The 14,931-nt window shown below is 44.3% G+C and overlaps 1 protein-coding gene across 2 annotated transcripts in view; it reads right to left on the bottom strand.

The window, feature by feature from the left end:
- Window positions 1-14,291, bottom strand: part of CPAMD8 (C3 and PZP like alpha-2-macroglobulin domain containing 8) — a 150,925-nt gene extending 136,634 nt beyond the window's left edge. The window contains exons 1-3 of one of the 2 annotated variants that reach the window (XM_072601274.1): window positions 13,924-14,291; window positions 10,695-10,846; window positions 5,430-5,452 (exon numbers count right to left, since the gene is read on the bottom strand). In XM_072601274.1, coding sequence (XP_072457375.1) covers window positions 5,430-5,452; window positions 10,695-10,846; window positions 13,924-14,015 — 267 coding nt within the window. In that variant the 5' untranslated portion in view covers window positions 14,016-14,291. The remainder of the gene's footprint in view (window positions 1-5,429; window positions 5,453-10,694; window positions 10,847-13,923) is intronic. The other variant, XM_072601272.1, reaches the window with a different exon arrangement.
- Window positions 14,292-14,931: the final 640 nt, after the last annotated feature.

The raw sequence follows: 14,931 nt of genomic DNA on the forward strand, positions 1-14,931 counted from the left end.
AGAAATATAAAAATTAGAGATAGAAGGGACCTCAAGGGTCATCTATTCCACTGCTCTCATTTTACAGATGAAGAAATTAAGGTATAGGGATGTTAAATGACTTGCCCAAGGTCACATGGTATTAAGAGACAAAGCCAGGATTCAAAACTAGATCCTGTGACTTTCCTGCAGAAGGATACATGGAGAAAATCCTGCCACCTATCCCCCAATGTGTACATTATAATCACACAGCAGGAAAATCGCTCAACTCATTGGCAAAGTCCTACTTTCCAGGTAGATCGGGAGAGCACGTGATACTGACTGAGAACCTTGTAGATGGAATGAGACTTCATTGAGGGATGGGGTTTAAGCTGCAAAAATGAACTCTCACCCTAACACCATCCTGAAATGCACTCGATTCTAACCCTGACCCTAAACATAACCCTAACCCTAACCCTAACCCTAACCCTAACCCTAAATGCACTGGATTCTAACCATAACTCTAAACCTAAATGTGTTCGATTCTAACCCTAACACTAAATCGTCCATCTCAACACTAACCCTAAGCCTAAATGCACTCAATTCTGACCCCAAATGTAATCCTGACCCTAAGCCTTACCCTAAACCTCGATTCTACCAACACAAACCCTAACCCTAATCCTAACCCTACCCCTACCCCTACTGCTAAATGCACTCTAACCCTACCCCTAACCCTAACACTAACCCTAACCCTAACGAATTCTAACCAAAACTATAACCCTAAATGTTCTCGATTCTAACCCTAACACTAAATCGTCAATTTCAACACTAACCCCAACGGAGGCTCTACAGACAAATGACAAATCAACATCTCCAGCACCATCCAAACCGAAAAAAAACAGTGGGAAGGTGCAAGATAGACTAGTTCTTCTGAAATGATCAGGCCTGTGGAAAGAAAAACAAAGCTTGGAATATTCTAAGGTGAGAGGCAATGTGGTGGAACAGAAAAGCTCTGGATCTGATATCAAGCCCAGAATTCCCGTTGCCACTCTGCTACTAACTCGCTGTATGACCATGGACACACCTCTCTTGGCTTCCATACAGTCACTTCTAAAATGGGAATATTGTTGTGATGATCATGAGATAATATCCATGGAAGTCCTTTGGAATCATAAAGCACTAGGTAAAAGTAATAAACATTGTACTACCTCCCACCATTAGACTCTAAGTTCTATTAGAGCAAAGACTATATCTTCTTTTGTCTTTCTATCATCTCTAGTACTCAGCATAGGGTCTTTCACGTAGCTAGCATTCAAGAATGATTTGGATGGATGGCAGGAGAAGCAAACAGCCAGATCGACTGCCCTATGAAAAGCGGAAGATGGCAGCTCCTAAATCAAGGTGGTTCAGATCAGAGGAGGACAGTGACTAATTCACTGTGCTAGCCAGTCCCCATAGCTCCATTAGGCTCTCGTGAGTGATGATTTGCCAGGATTCCCAATGCACGTCACAGTTTAATAGCTATGAGATTGAGACCCACCCTCTACCTCCTGTTGGGGATAAGGGCCCCAAAGCTAGCCCTGCCCAGAATGAGATCTAATATGTTTCCTAGGAAAAGTTAGCTGAACTTAATAGCAGAGAAAAAGGCATCATATAGAAAATGTAAGAATTAGGTACATTCTCCTCAAAGTTCTAAATCCCTGAGGGGAAAAAAATTATATAAGAGAGGGCAATGAAGACTTTAGGAATCATTGAAGACATCCTGGACCTTCCCCCACATCCCCTGAATCAAATAGAGAATGAGAAGAGCATGCCAAGTGGATGCATCCCAAAGAACAGGAAAAAACCAAAGGGATCCAAATGAAATTGAACAGTTTCTTTATGTTTTTTAAAAAATATATTCTATATGAAACATTTGAGAAATCAGAAGAAAAAAACTTTGTGGCTAGGAGATTCAGGTGCAAATTTCGGGTGGAAGGGCTAGTGCCAAATAGACACTCTTGTCTAACTTAACTAAGGAACTTTAGAGTTATCTAGTCTGATGCCGCCATAATAACAAGACATTTACCCAAGTGCTCTAGTTTACAAAAGGGTGAGCTACGATAGCATAAAAGCTGTATTCCTAGTCTGAGGTCCTGGTTTCAAACCTCAACTTTGCAACTGACTGATTATGTTATGACTCTAGGCAAGTCACTCGCTTCCCTTCTCTAGGCCTCAATTTCCTCATTTGTCAAAAGGCACAAGATGAGTCTTAAGATCTCCAAGCCTATACTTGTCCTCATTTTTCTGACTCTGAGGAGTGAATTCCGGTAGGGAGCCTGTTTTTAGCTTCACACTTGGGCCTCCAGTGGCTTCCTAGGCTCCTGACACAGAAGCTCAGACACAGAAAGGCCCCCTTTCTCTGATTTACACAGGATCGCAGAAGAGCTGAAATACCGCATAGCCCAAAGCAACTCCACTATGCATACATGACCAATAATCCTCCAAACATAGGGGACCCACACCAATATGAGGCAGCCCATTTCATATGGGGGTCATTTTGCTAGGAAGTGTTTCCTTTTTACAACCTCTCCCCATCGCTCCCAGTTCTGCCTTCTGGGGCTATATACGACAAATTTAATCCCTTTTACATATGAAGACAATGATCATCTCCTCCCTGTGCCTTATCTTCTCCAATCTAAACAAATCCAGTTCCTTGAACTGAATGCCACATGACATGGCCTCAAGTCCCCTAGACTGTAAGCTCCTTCAGAGCAGGGACTGTTTGGGTTTTGGGGGGCTCTTTTGCATTTCTTTTATCCCTAGTACTTAGCACAGTATCTGGCACATGGCAGGTGCTTAATAAATGCTAGGTGATTGACTCAATGACTTCACCATTCTGGTTGCCTTCCTCTGTGTCCTCCTGTGACAGAGGCAGAAATGCACTCCGACACTAAATGGTACATGTACATGCTATGGTAGCCCTTGGGTTACAACGTTTAGCTTTCCTCGTCAATTCAATATGTACTGGTTATGTGACCTTGGGCAAATTAAGAAACCTCCCTGAACCTCAGTTTCCTCATCTGTATAATGAATGCGATACCTATTTCACAAGAACTGCTGCGAAGATGAAAACAATTTGTAAATTTTAAAGCATCATAGAAATGCAAATAGGTGAGTGTAGATTTATAGCTGGGAGGGATCTTAAGAGGTAGAAAGACTCCTTCAACCCCCTTCATTTTACAGCTAAGAAAACTGAGACTCAGAAGACTTCCTTTATCAAATTGCTTGCTTTCTCAATGATGAGGGAGGGAAAGGAAGATGGGAGAGAATCTGGAGCTCCAAATTGTAAAAACAACAGCAGCAAAAAAAACAAAACAAAAAAACAAACAAGGGTTAAAAATTGTTTTTACGTGCAATTGGGAAAAATATTAAAATACTAAAAAAAGAAGACTTGAAGGACATGAAAATGTCACTAGGAAGGAGGGATTTAACGTATCCTGTGAAATGAAATGAGGCTCGCTATGCAAAATCCTTGACAAACCTTAAAGCACAATACATACATCTGTTATTTTTATGTTTCTTCCACTTGGTCCCAAAGGGTAGAACCACAACCAATGTGTGCATGAGTGGCGGGGGCAAGGAGATTAGGAGGAGGCCGATATTAACTAAAGAGAAAGACAAATTTCTCACCAACAGGAGCTGCCATGAGTAGAACAGGACGCCTCAAAGGGGAGTTAAGTTCTCAGTCAACAAAAAGACAATGAATCATCACTTGCTGCAACAGTGTGAACAGAATGGATGCTACACAGTTGCTGAGATTCCTGAGTTTGTAGCTTATTTATGACCACTCAGTAATTCTGATTCCCCTCCCCAAATTGTGTCTTCTCTGTTACATATGTATAGACACATAGTTTGTACACATTAACATAACCACGTGTTTCCCCAACTAGACTTTAAGCTCCTTGAGGACAGGGATTGTTTCAGTTCCTGTCTTTGTTGTCCTGGCCCTTGGCACACAGCGGGCAAAACTTAAGAAATACTTATTGATTGGTTGCTTGGTTGAATTTTCAAAGATGAGTCTTTTCCCCAGTAGATACTATAAAGAAACGTCTCCAAGAAGAAAGGGGAGTTGGCTCTCATGACTGAACCCATTTTTTTGTTCAGTCATGTTTGACTCATCATGCCTCATTTGGAGTTTTCTTGACAAAAACATTTGTCATTTCCTTCTCCATCTCATTTTACAGATGTCTGGAAACTGGGGCAAACAGGGTTAAATGACTTCCCCAGGGTCACAGAGTTAACAAATGCCTGAGGTCAGATTTGAACTCAGGATGATGAGTCTTTCTGATTTCAGGCCTGGTGCTCTATTCACTACGCCAAAACTAGACTAAGTCTAATTGCTGTCCCCACACAAGTAAAAGAAAACTATCAGGATAGGCCTGGGTCTAAGACTGGGCAAGAGGAACAAATCCTGAACAGGAGCAGTGAACTCCAGACCACCCCTGAACTCAGTTCCTGCTAAACCATGAGAAACTAGATTGAGCTCCCACGTGACCAGGCTAGCAACGGAATGGGCAGTGACTTCTCCATCCCTGGAGATGTTTCATCAGAGCTTGTCTTAGCAGTGATGCTATGGAGGGCAATCATGATTTGGGGAAATGTTGGACCAGATGAGGTCCTTCCCAACGCTGAGATTTTATTATTCCAAATAAAGGCAGGTTCCCTTCCTACCTGAAGTAGTTCTTTTACAGACACAAGTTCTTCCATCCAATTCACCTTCGTATTTTCTGTCAATTCAGTGTAATTCAATTCATAATTTATTAAGGTGTGGGATCTTGTGTTCAGCCCAGGACATACAAAGATGGAAAAAGTCATTATACACACACATACATCTCTGCCCTTGGGGAGCTTACACGTCAGTGGAGGGGCAGGGAGAGAGGACATAACCAAAAATAAGGCAGAACATGATGAAGTGCACAGAGGAGATCACATAGAGGAGAGAGGGGAAGAAGGTGGGACACCTAGCCTGGCTAAGAGGATCAGGGATAGCTTCGTGGAGAAGGTGGTGAGCTGACAAAAGAGAAGGATGGCAAAAGGCAGGAATGTATGTGGAATCTGGGGGTGGGCAGTACACTCTGAGCTACAGAGAGGGCCTGTTCATATGCCCGGAGACAGAAGAGGGAGAGAGAGATATAAGGAAAGGTGGAGTTCAATCTGCCTGGAATGCAGAGGGCTGGAAGGGGAGTAGTAGGAGATAAGGTTAGAAAGATTGACTAAAACTAGACTGTGATGGACCGGCTATGAAGGTCAGGCCAAGGAGTTTGTACTTAATCCTATGGGCACCAGGGAGCCACAGATGGCTTTTGAGAGGAGGATTAACATGGTTAGAGCTATACCTTAGGAAGATGACATCAGTAGCCTGTAAATGAAGGACTTGAGAAGAGAGAAAATAGAGACAGTGATATATCATAAAAATATTCAAAGCTTACCTTGAACTTGATTGTCCCTTTATCTAAAAATGAAAGCAAAATGAAAAGAGGTTAAATTGGTCATTTCTTTACATGACTAAAACAAGGAAGCTGTTTTCCTTTCAAAGAGGAAAAGTTACAATAAAGGGGGACTTTCTCTGGAAGAGAACACTTAGATCCCAGGTCCTCCGAGGGGCTGACCAGGGCGAGGAGGAGGGATCAGAAGTCATTTCCTCGGCTCTGGGGAAAACCTTAGGCCTGGGATGAGATGGACTTAGCTGAGCTACTCCGGAAAAACTTGGCTGGCTGGCAAGCTTAATTCGTTCGTGGCCCTCTCCCAAGGCATGCCGCTGCTGCCGCAGAGTGCTTGAAGGGGAGAAAGCTGCTGCTGAGCTCAGGGTTTGAAGAGGGAGGACAATGCTTGGCTGTCAGAGACCACCGATCTCCCAGGGATGTGAATCATCAGGAGACATTCACCCAGCTTGTGTTTGTTGTTGAAGCCTGCCAGTTAAGACTTCTGTTTAGCATCTGTCAGGCAGATGTGTAAACACCACACCCACATGTGTACCTACCAACTCCTTTTTATCCAAAGACTTAAGATAAACAGAAGAGAGAGCCAGTTTCCAAAAAGAAGGTAGGTGAGTGAATGTATAAACACCCAGATAAATTCTGGTTTTCAGTCAGGACAGATCCTATAAGAACTCAGCTCTGATTTTTAAATTAGTGCATAGGGGGAGAAGTTAAAAAAAAGAAAAGGATTCCTTCATTAGCACGGACAGAAGTGAGACCTAGTACTTCTAAAATTAGTTGTACTTCCGTTCCCCAATAAGCTACAATTTTAGGGGCTCTGTGAAGTTCTCCGTTATAGACAGACCCTATCCAATGCCAATCTCTGGTTCCGTGAAAACATAATGTTAGGTAAAACACTGGAACACTGAGTTCCATAAAAGCAGTGTTAGAGTTTGGAATACACATTCCTCGGTGGCCCAAATTCAGACTTTAAAAAAAGCTTCAGTTAGGTCCAAATATTGTCCATGTCCTCACCCTTCTCCTCACACTCCCCTAAATGACATTTTTTAAAAGTATATAAACATATGTAAGTATATATGCATATGTATATATTATATGTAGCATCTATTATATGTGTGTACATATAAATGATGCTGGTTTGCTGACCCAATTCTGGTCCCAGAAAACATCTGATTATTTGATTATTATATAATTCAGTGATTTGTGTTTGAGTCTTATTTCCTACCAGACTGTGAGTTCTATGAGGACAGCGACAGTGTATTTTTCCCAGTACCCAGCACATTGCTATAAACACTTAAAAACTGTTTGGTAAGTACTTAATACATGCTTATTAAATCACTGAATGCATGGCCTGAGTATTAAAGGCTCCCAGCCAAGTTACCAATAAGACGGCGACTAGAGGCTGCTACAGCCAGGTTAGCAGGGTTTGCATACCTTATGGTAGGTGTTGTTACTGCAAAATAATTCTGGTTGGGGAAACCCTATGCAGGGGCATACTTGTAATTCCCATCAAGTGTGAACAGAAGCCACTCACCATTTCTTTTTCACTGTGAGAGTTAAACACTAATTCTAACTCTCAGAATATGAGAAACCAGAAGAAGATAACATGTGGCTTTTTATAAAGCTCTAGGACTAAGGGCTTCAAACAAACCCAAACTTACTGTCCTTCCTGAACTCAAAGATCCAGCCCAGCAATCTACCAATGGGAGGTAGCATTGTGTGAGGGACACTGCTGGGTCTGGGGTCAGAAAACCTAGGTCCACATCTTGACTCTGCCACTTACTACCTGCATTATCTTGGACAAGTCACTTAAGCTCTCCAGGCCTTAGCTTCCTCATCTGTAAAATGAGAGGGGAGGACTACAGGGACTTCCCCCACCCAATATCCCTACTCTGTATCTTACATATCTCTTTCTCTGTCTCTCTGCTTCTATTTCTTTCTCTGTCTCTCTCTGTCTCTGTTTCTGTCTCATTTCTGTCCCTCTATCTCTCTCTGTCTTTTTCTCTCTAACTCTCTATTCTCTCTCCTGCTCTTTCCCTGCTGCCTACAAACACACCCATATCTTCTTCATCCTACCAACCCAACTGGCTACCATCCCAGTTGCCTCCCTCCCAGAACTCCTCGAAAAAAAGCCAACTAGCCTCATGGCCTCCACTTCCTCTTCTCTCTCATTCTTTCCTAAATTGTCTACAGTCTATTATCTCATTTCAACATCCAACTGAAGCTGCCACTCCAAGTTACCCTAATGTCTTAACCACCAAGTTTAATGGCCTTTCTTAGTCATCATCTTTCTGACCTCCCCAAAGCGTTTGCCATTGTTGATTGCCTCGTCCTGGAGGTTCTGTCCTTTCTAGGTTCTGAAGGCATTCTTCTTTCCTACTTGTTCTTCTTTTCCAACGTCTCCTCAGCCTCTTTTACTAGTTGATCAAGCACACTCACCCCCAGGGTTCTGTACTGGCTCTCTTTTCTTCTTGTTCCACACTGCCTCACTGGTGATCTCATCAGCTCCCAAGGGCTCAATTCTCACCTCTATGCAGATCATTCCCAGATCTATCCACCCAGCCCAAGTCTGTCTCCTGTACTAGTCAATATCACCAAATGACCTTTGGATATCTCAAACTGGACATCTCAAACTCAGAACTCATCATTTCTATACATACCTCCCTCTAACCTTCCTCTCTTCTAAACTTCCCTATCACAGTCAAAGGCACAGCCATCCTTCTAGTCTCCCAGGTTCACAGTCTCATCTCATTTTGATTCCTCACTCTTATACCCATATATCCAAATCATTGCCAGATCCTGTCATATCTGCTCTCATGTAGGTTCCCTCTGTCCATCCACATACCCAAAGCCCTAGTTCAGGCCCTCGGCAGCTCCCAACTAAACTACTGCAGTAGCCTTCTAGCTAGTGTCCCTACTTCAGGGCTCTTCCCCCTCCAATGCATCCTCCACTCACCACTACCACCAAGTCATAGATAGGTCTGCCCATGGAGCTCCCCTCTCCCCCATGAGTTCTCATGGCTCCCTCTTACCTCCAGGATAAAATACAAACTGCTCTGTTATTTAAAGCTCTTTAGAGCCTGTCCACCTCCTCCCTTTCCAATCTTCTCACCCTTCACCACTTTCCATACACTCTAAAATCCATCTACATCAACCTACTTCTTAAACACAACCCTCCATCTTATCTCCAGGCTTTTGTAGTGGCTTTACCTCATGCCTAGAATGCTTTGTCCCCTAAACAGTAGTTTTTAATTTCCCTGGCTTCCTTTAAGATTCAGCTCAAATCCCACCAACTATAGATCTTTCCCCGGTACCCAGGCTGCTAGGGCCTTCTCCTCTCAGATTACTTTGCATCTACTCTGTATATTCTATATCTAATTACACATTATCTCTCTCATTAGACTGTAAGCTTCTTGAGGTCAGGGACTGGTTTGGGTTTTGTTTTGCCTTTTTTTCATCCCCAGCACTTAGCACAGTGCTTGGCACATAGTAAGTACTTCATAAATGCTAATTGATCGACTCACTAATGTTGTGGATAGAACAATGGACTGGAAACCCAGGGACAAGTCCTTTAATCTTTTAGAATGTGATTAAAAGCACACAAGAATTAAAATATATAGGCATGAGAGAGTTGGAGAGAGAGTTTATCACTTCCTGTCTGGGCAAGGGAAAAACAGGGACAGTTTCATGGAGAAGGTGGAAAACTTTAAAGTGCTTTGTAAATGCCAGCTCAAATCCCATGGTGATCACAACTCATTTCTACAATGCTCTAATTCAGTTCAACAAACAAAATGCCAACCGTATGTTGAATGCTGTGCTAGACAAAACTGAAACAATGCCTGCCTTCAAGGAATTTACACTCCATGTGGCATTACAACATATACACAAATAAGTAGCAGCAAATATATATGCAAAATGATTTCAAAAGGTAGAAAGCACTACCTTTAAAAGAAGCACCACCTTCTTCCCGAGACCCTGTGAGGTGTATAGGACAAATATAATTATCCCCATTTTATAGATGATGAAAGTGAGGCTCTGGAGGTTAAAGGGGACTGCCCATAGTCATGTAGGTGATGGCTCTCACAACTTAGATTCAAACCCAAGGTCTGCTGATTCCAAGTCAGGCTCTTTTGACAATAGCATGCTACAAAGGGCAATGGGGAGTGAAACGACCCAAAGTATTTTCTCTACTGAGAAAAATGCTGGTTCAGAAGGATTCAGTTTTGAGGCTACTGGGGGAAAGGCTGAAACGGGAGATAGAAGGGTAAAGAAGAAGAGAAGGGTAGTAGAGTAAGAAAAAAGACGAAGAACAAACTAGATGCAGAATCAGTATTAACTTACTTGCCTTCTCAAGCAGGAGGGAGAGGCAGAGAAAAAGAATTTGGAACTCAGAAATTTTAAAAGTGAATATTAAAAATTTTTTATATGTAATGGGGAAATGTTTATAAATTATGCTAAAAGTAAAAGAGCAAACCAGACTGAGGAAGGTAAGAAAGAGTCCTTGGTGATGAAGGAAAGAGCTCTCGGTGACCTTTGTGAAAGCTAGACAAATGTTAGTTCTTGATGATGAGGGCATCTGCCACTCAGTGTAACTTAAAGATACTGAATCTTCCCCAGAAGATCTCTGTTCTCATCAACCCTTCCAAAGGCCAAATACTAGAGTCAAAGGCAAAGAGGATCCCTATAGTAAATGTATCTTTCTTCAAAAAGTTGCAGCAAACTCATTTAAGCCATAACCTTCTCTTTCTCCTCAAAAAACCCATAAAATTTACTGACAATACATGTCACAATATCTTGTCATGTTCCCTGGAGAGTTATTTCCTGAATTGTAATTAAACTCTTCCTTCACTGATCTTTCCCCCAATTAGACTATAAGCTCCTCGAAGGTGAATCTGTCACCCTTAGCCCCTGGCAGAGTGAATGCATCATGTATAGTAAATTACTAACACAAAAAGAACAGTGGACTTGGAAATGAGAAAACTCAGGTCAAATCTAAGCACTGACTTTGTTTGCCACTAGCTGGCATCCAGTCTGTCCAAGTTCCACTCAACCAGTCAGCAACAAGCCAAGATTTTAATGACTATCCGTGCAGTGGGTGTTGGAGGGGAAATGCAGACATTAAAATGTTAGGAATCCTCTGCTGATTAATAAATAACTATAATGAGGCCCAAATCAACAGAATCCTAGAAGACCAGTGATTTATCTTGAGAAAGTTTCTAATACAACTGTAGCAACTCTGAAGGAAGGCGCACTTACCAAGAATGGTTCCATGGCCTTGGGCTACGGTCTCTCCTTTGACCACTAGATGAATCTGCACAGTTGTTTCCTTCACCGAGTTAAAGATTGTCACACTAATAACCTCCTCTACCCCTGACCGGAACACAGAAGGGGCAGCGATCAAGTAGCCCCTGAAAAAGAAAATTGGAAGTTGCTGAGAAAAGCTAGCAATTAAAAAAGGTTATCGTCTATGCTTAACTAACAAGAAAGAATGAACGACAGCCATTCTTATTGATTATTCAATCATTCCTTGGGCACCCATCACCATGGTGCCAGGTGTGGCATGTGAGAAAGCTGAGAAACCATGGATCATGCCAAAGAGCTCCATCAGCTTAGAATCACAGAACTATTTTCCACTGGGGAGGGATCTAGCAACAAAAATCGGCTCAGTTATCTGTGAATGCTGGCCCTAGAATGCTAGAGTTGAGCTTGAAGGGCCCTCAGTACACAGAATATATACTGTCAGGGCTAGAATCTCAGAGATTATGTAGCCCAGGACCTCGTAATTGAATAGATGGGAAAATCAAGGCCCAGCAAGGGGAAGGAACTTGCTCAAGGTCATGTAGTTAATTAGTAGCACCGCCAGGATTATAACATAGGTCTCTTGACTCCTAATAATACCCTTTCCAAGTTATGTCTTGGACTTAATTTTTTTTAAAACATTACCAACAATACCACAAGATCTGAAATTGGCAGTACATGCTACTTCATTCTTTTATTGAAAAAGGATCACAAACACTAATTCATTAACATGGAAAACATATAGGAGGGAGATGAACAGCTGAGGCCAGTACCTTGTACATCGTAGGCACTTAATAAATACGTATTTAATTGAATTCAACTGACTTCAATAGACCATTCAACAATTCTGGAGAAAGGTAGTTTTCACATAAATTATATTTTGAGAGCTCATGTTTCTACAGCAGTTTAGAGTTTACAAAATACTTTTCTCTAAACAATGCCATGAAGTATTCTCATCAGGATTATCCCCATTTTACAGGGGCAGGAACTGAGGCACGTGAATAGACATTCTATGACTCGCCCATCATCAAGAATGACGTGTCAGAGTCACTACCTGTGTGTTCACACACCAAGAGTCTCAGCTGAGATTTGAACTCCAGTCTTTGGACTCCAGATCTAGCAGTACCACCACTGTCTTCCTAAAGTTTTTAATGGGACAGCCTCGTATATTGCCTGCTCTGTTAGCGTTTTAAATGTCTAATTTCCATCCTATCTTCTTACTTAAATGTGCATAGTACACATCCACACATCTTGAGCTCTCAATGTACTAAACTAGATTTTTCTTCAGTTGCAAAAATTATAGCTATTACATATACATATATAAATTATACCTATATTATAACAAACTTACTAGCATTTAGGATGAGAATGTTGGCTTATCAGTCAGTTCTTAAAAGGCGCCTTGATGTCAGTTAAGGCTTAAAGTACAAGAAACACAAAGGCTCTTTTAGCTTCCTGGTTCTTTGTTGTTCCAACAGTTGGGTCTCTTAAGCAATGATGAATTGTTGCTGTGAGATGAAGGTCAGGCTATTTTGTAAGCCCCAAGTCATCATTTAGTGAATTCCATTGCTATGGTGATCCTGTCCTACCCAACAGGCAATATTAGTTCTCTGGTACTTGAGTCTGCCTTCGGCAGCTACCAAGAGATTTCAGCTTGTGAACGTGAGTGCTCTGACATCTTCGGCTGAGGGATGCCAGGTCGGAAATCAATCGGAGCAGAAGTTTTACTACTAAGTGTGTGTGTGTGTGGGGGGGGGGGGGGGGTGCGAAGAGAATGTAGACTGTAGGGCTGAAAAGGAGATCAGCGTGATCTTGGGAAGAGTATACTGACTTACAATTTAAAAGCTGCTCCAGCTCTACCACTAATTCTTTACCTGACCTTGGAAAAGTTCCTGCCTCTTTCCGAGGCTGTTTCTTCCTCTGTAAAATGAATGATTTGGATGAGATGATCTCTGAAGAGGTCCCTTGTATTATTGGCTCCATTTTACAGATGGGGAATCTGAAGCCCAGAGAGGATAAATTCTCTGTGAGCTCATTAGTAGCAAGGTTAGGACTAGATCCTACATCACATGAGAGGATCCTCCCAGTCCCTAGTCCTGCATCCTTTGGCCGCTCCCACTGCTTCTCACGTCTAACTTCAAAAAGATGATTTTGACTTTCCAGCTGTCTCCCATGGTACCAGGGCACTGTTTATTTGTTGCATTGTTTCCTTACTTTCTGGAAATTAGTAAACATAAACTGCTCAAATTAAGCTGGCTAATAATGTGATGTTTGAACTTCACAATGTTTAGTTTGGACAGTTTGACCAATGACTTGACAGCTCCCGTTCAAGTCCCTGTGACTAACAACCCTGTCAGGTCTCAGCATAACTTGGCAGGATGGGAACTATTTCCTACTAAGCGAAGTAACTGAGAGTCCTCCATGGCAGCTAGTTAAAGCATCCACTCACTGGGTTGAGGATTCATAAAGCAACGCAGGAGCACACTGAATGCTTGAAGAAAAATCCCACAGAAAAATTATTTCTGAAAGAGACTGGGCACCATAAGGTGGCCAAGCGATAACGTTGGCTAAAATGCAAGTTTTCTCTTCCCTTCAGGGGCACCTTTAAATTCCCCACCCAAAGGAAAGGCTGGACATAGACATGGAATGTCTGAGCTGGTGGGGACCTTAGGACGCCGAATCCAGACTGGACAGAGGAGCAAGGCATTTAGCGTTGGGAGGATGCATCTAGTCATCTGGTCCAAGTCAGCCCCTCATTTTACAGACTGAGGCTCAAAGAGGTTAAGCAAGCTTGCCAGACACTAGCCGGTAGTAAGTGTGGAAGTAGGGACTCGAACCCAGACTTTCTGACTCCAAGTCCTGGGCTTTTTCCAGCACTCCAATACATCCGTAGGCAACACGACCGATCATGCACATTCCCCGTCTGGAGCAAACTGCTCAGCTAATTGGGAAAAATCGGTGCGAGGAACCAGGTGGAGAGGGGTTCGAAGGGAAAGTGTGTCGGGAGGGGTGGGAATAGTTGGAGGTGACTGTATGCGGCCAAGAGAAGAGTAAATGCCTCCAGAAGGGGGAAGCTGGCGGACGAGGAAGGAGCCTGGGGCAGCTGGCTCCAGGGCAGATGCTGCGGGCACCCTCCCTCTGCGACGGGCACCCTCCCTCTCCAGCCCGCGCCCTCGGGGGTACTCACTGTCTCCGCAGCTGCGCTGCGCTCCGGCAGCCCAGCTGTAACAGCAGGAGGAGGCACCAGGTGCTGCAAGCCCCCGACTCCTTCGGGCGCATTTTCCGGCTCCGCCGAGGCGCCTCCAACTGAGAGAGGCAACGTGCTCCCCTCCCGCCCCCAGCCCAGGGCCGGCTCCTGGGGCCCCCGGCTCCTCCTCGCGCGGCTTCCCCGCCCCCGGCCCCGGGGTCGGCGGCTGCAGCCCTCTGGAAGCTCGAGCCCGCTGCTCCCGGCGTGGAGAGCCAGAGTCCGAGTGAGCACCGCCTCGGCCGCCCAGGAGCCTTTGTTCGGCTGCTCCCTAGGCTCTCGTCCGTGCGCCCTGCGCCCTGCGCCCTACCCCGGTGACGCCCCCGGTGCCTGAAGCTGCCGCCGGACCCCGCCTCCCGCTCCCTCTCCGCCCGGTGCCCGCTCCCTGCGCCGCCTCCTCCTCGGCCCCACTGGCTCGGGAGGTCCTGGGGAGGGAGCGAGGGAGGGACGGATGGAGAGAAGGAGGGAGGTCTTTGTCTTCTAGACTCGCCCTCGCCCTCTGCCTACGCAGGGGGGAGCCGAGAACGTCCTGGCAGGACTGGGGAGGGCAGAAACCTTGATGCCTTGACTCCCCCCATTCCATCGCAGTCACTAGTTCTCCTCCCTTCCCCCACCATCCCCAGCCTCTCCGAGTTCCAGCTGAGAAGTTACCGCCTTCGGATTCTGACACTTACCCAGCTGGGTGCCTGTCCTATCACTGACTCTTCCACCTAACCCCAGAGATTTTCCCCAGCCAGCATCCCCGCTCCCCTACCCATTGCCAGGCACCGACCCCAAACCAAGGCCAATATCTAGACCCCTACCTAGCACAGTATTCTTCAGTGTTGGAAGAGAATGTCCCAGCTGGGAGAGATCTTAGAATATTGAACCTACAATTCCAGTGTGAAAAAGGACTTTAGCACCTAACATGTCTGAGCTGAACATTCTAGAGCATCTGAGAGAGCCCTTGGA

Source organism: Notamacropus eugenii, chromosome 4 (assembly GCF_028372415.1).
Source record: "Notamacropus eugenii isolate mMacEug1 chromosome 4, mMacEug1.pri_v2, whole genome shotgun sequence".
Taxonomy (NCBI): domain Eukaryota; kingdom Metazoa; phylum Chordata; class Mammalia; order Diprotodontia; family Macropodidae; genus Notamacropus; species Notamacropus eugenii.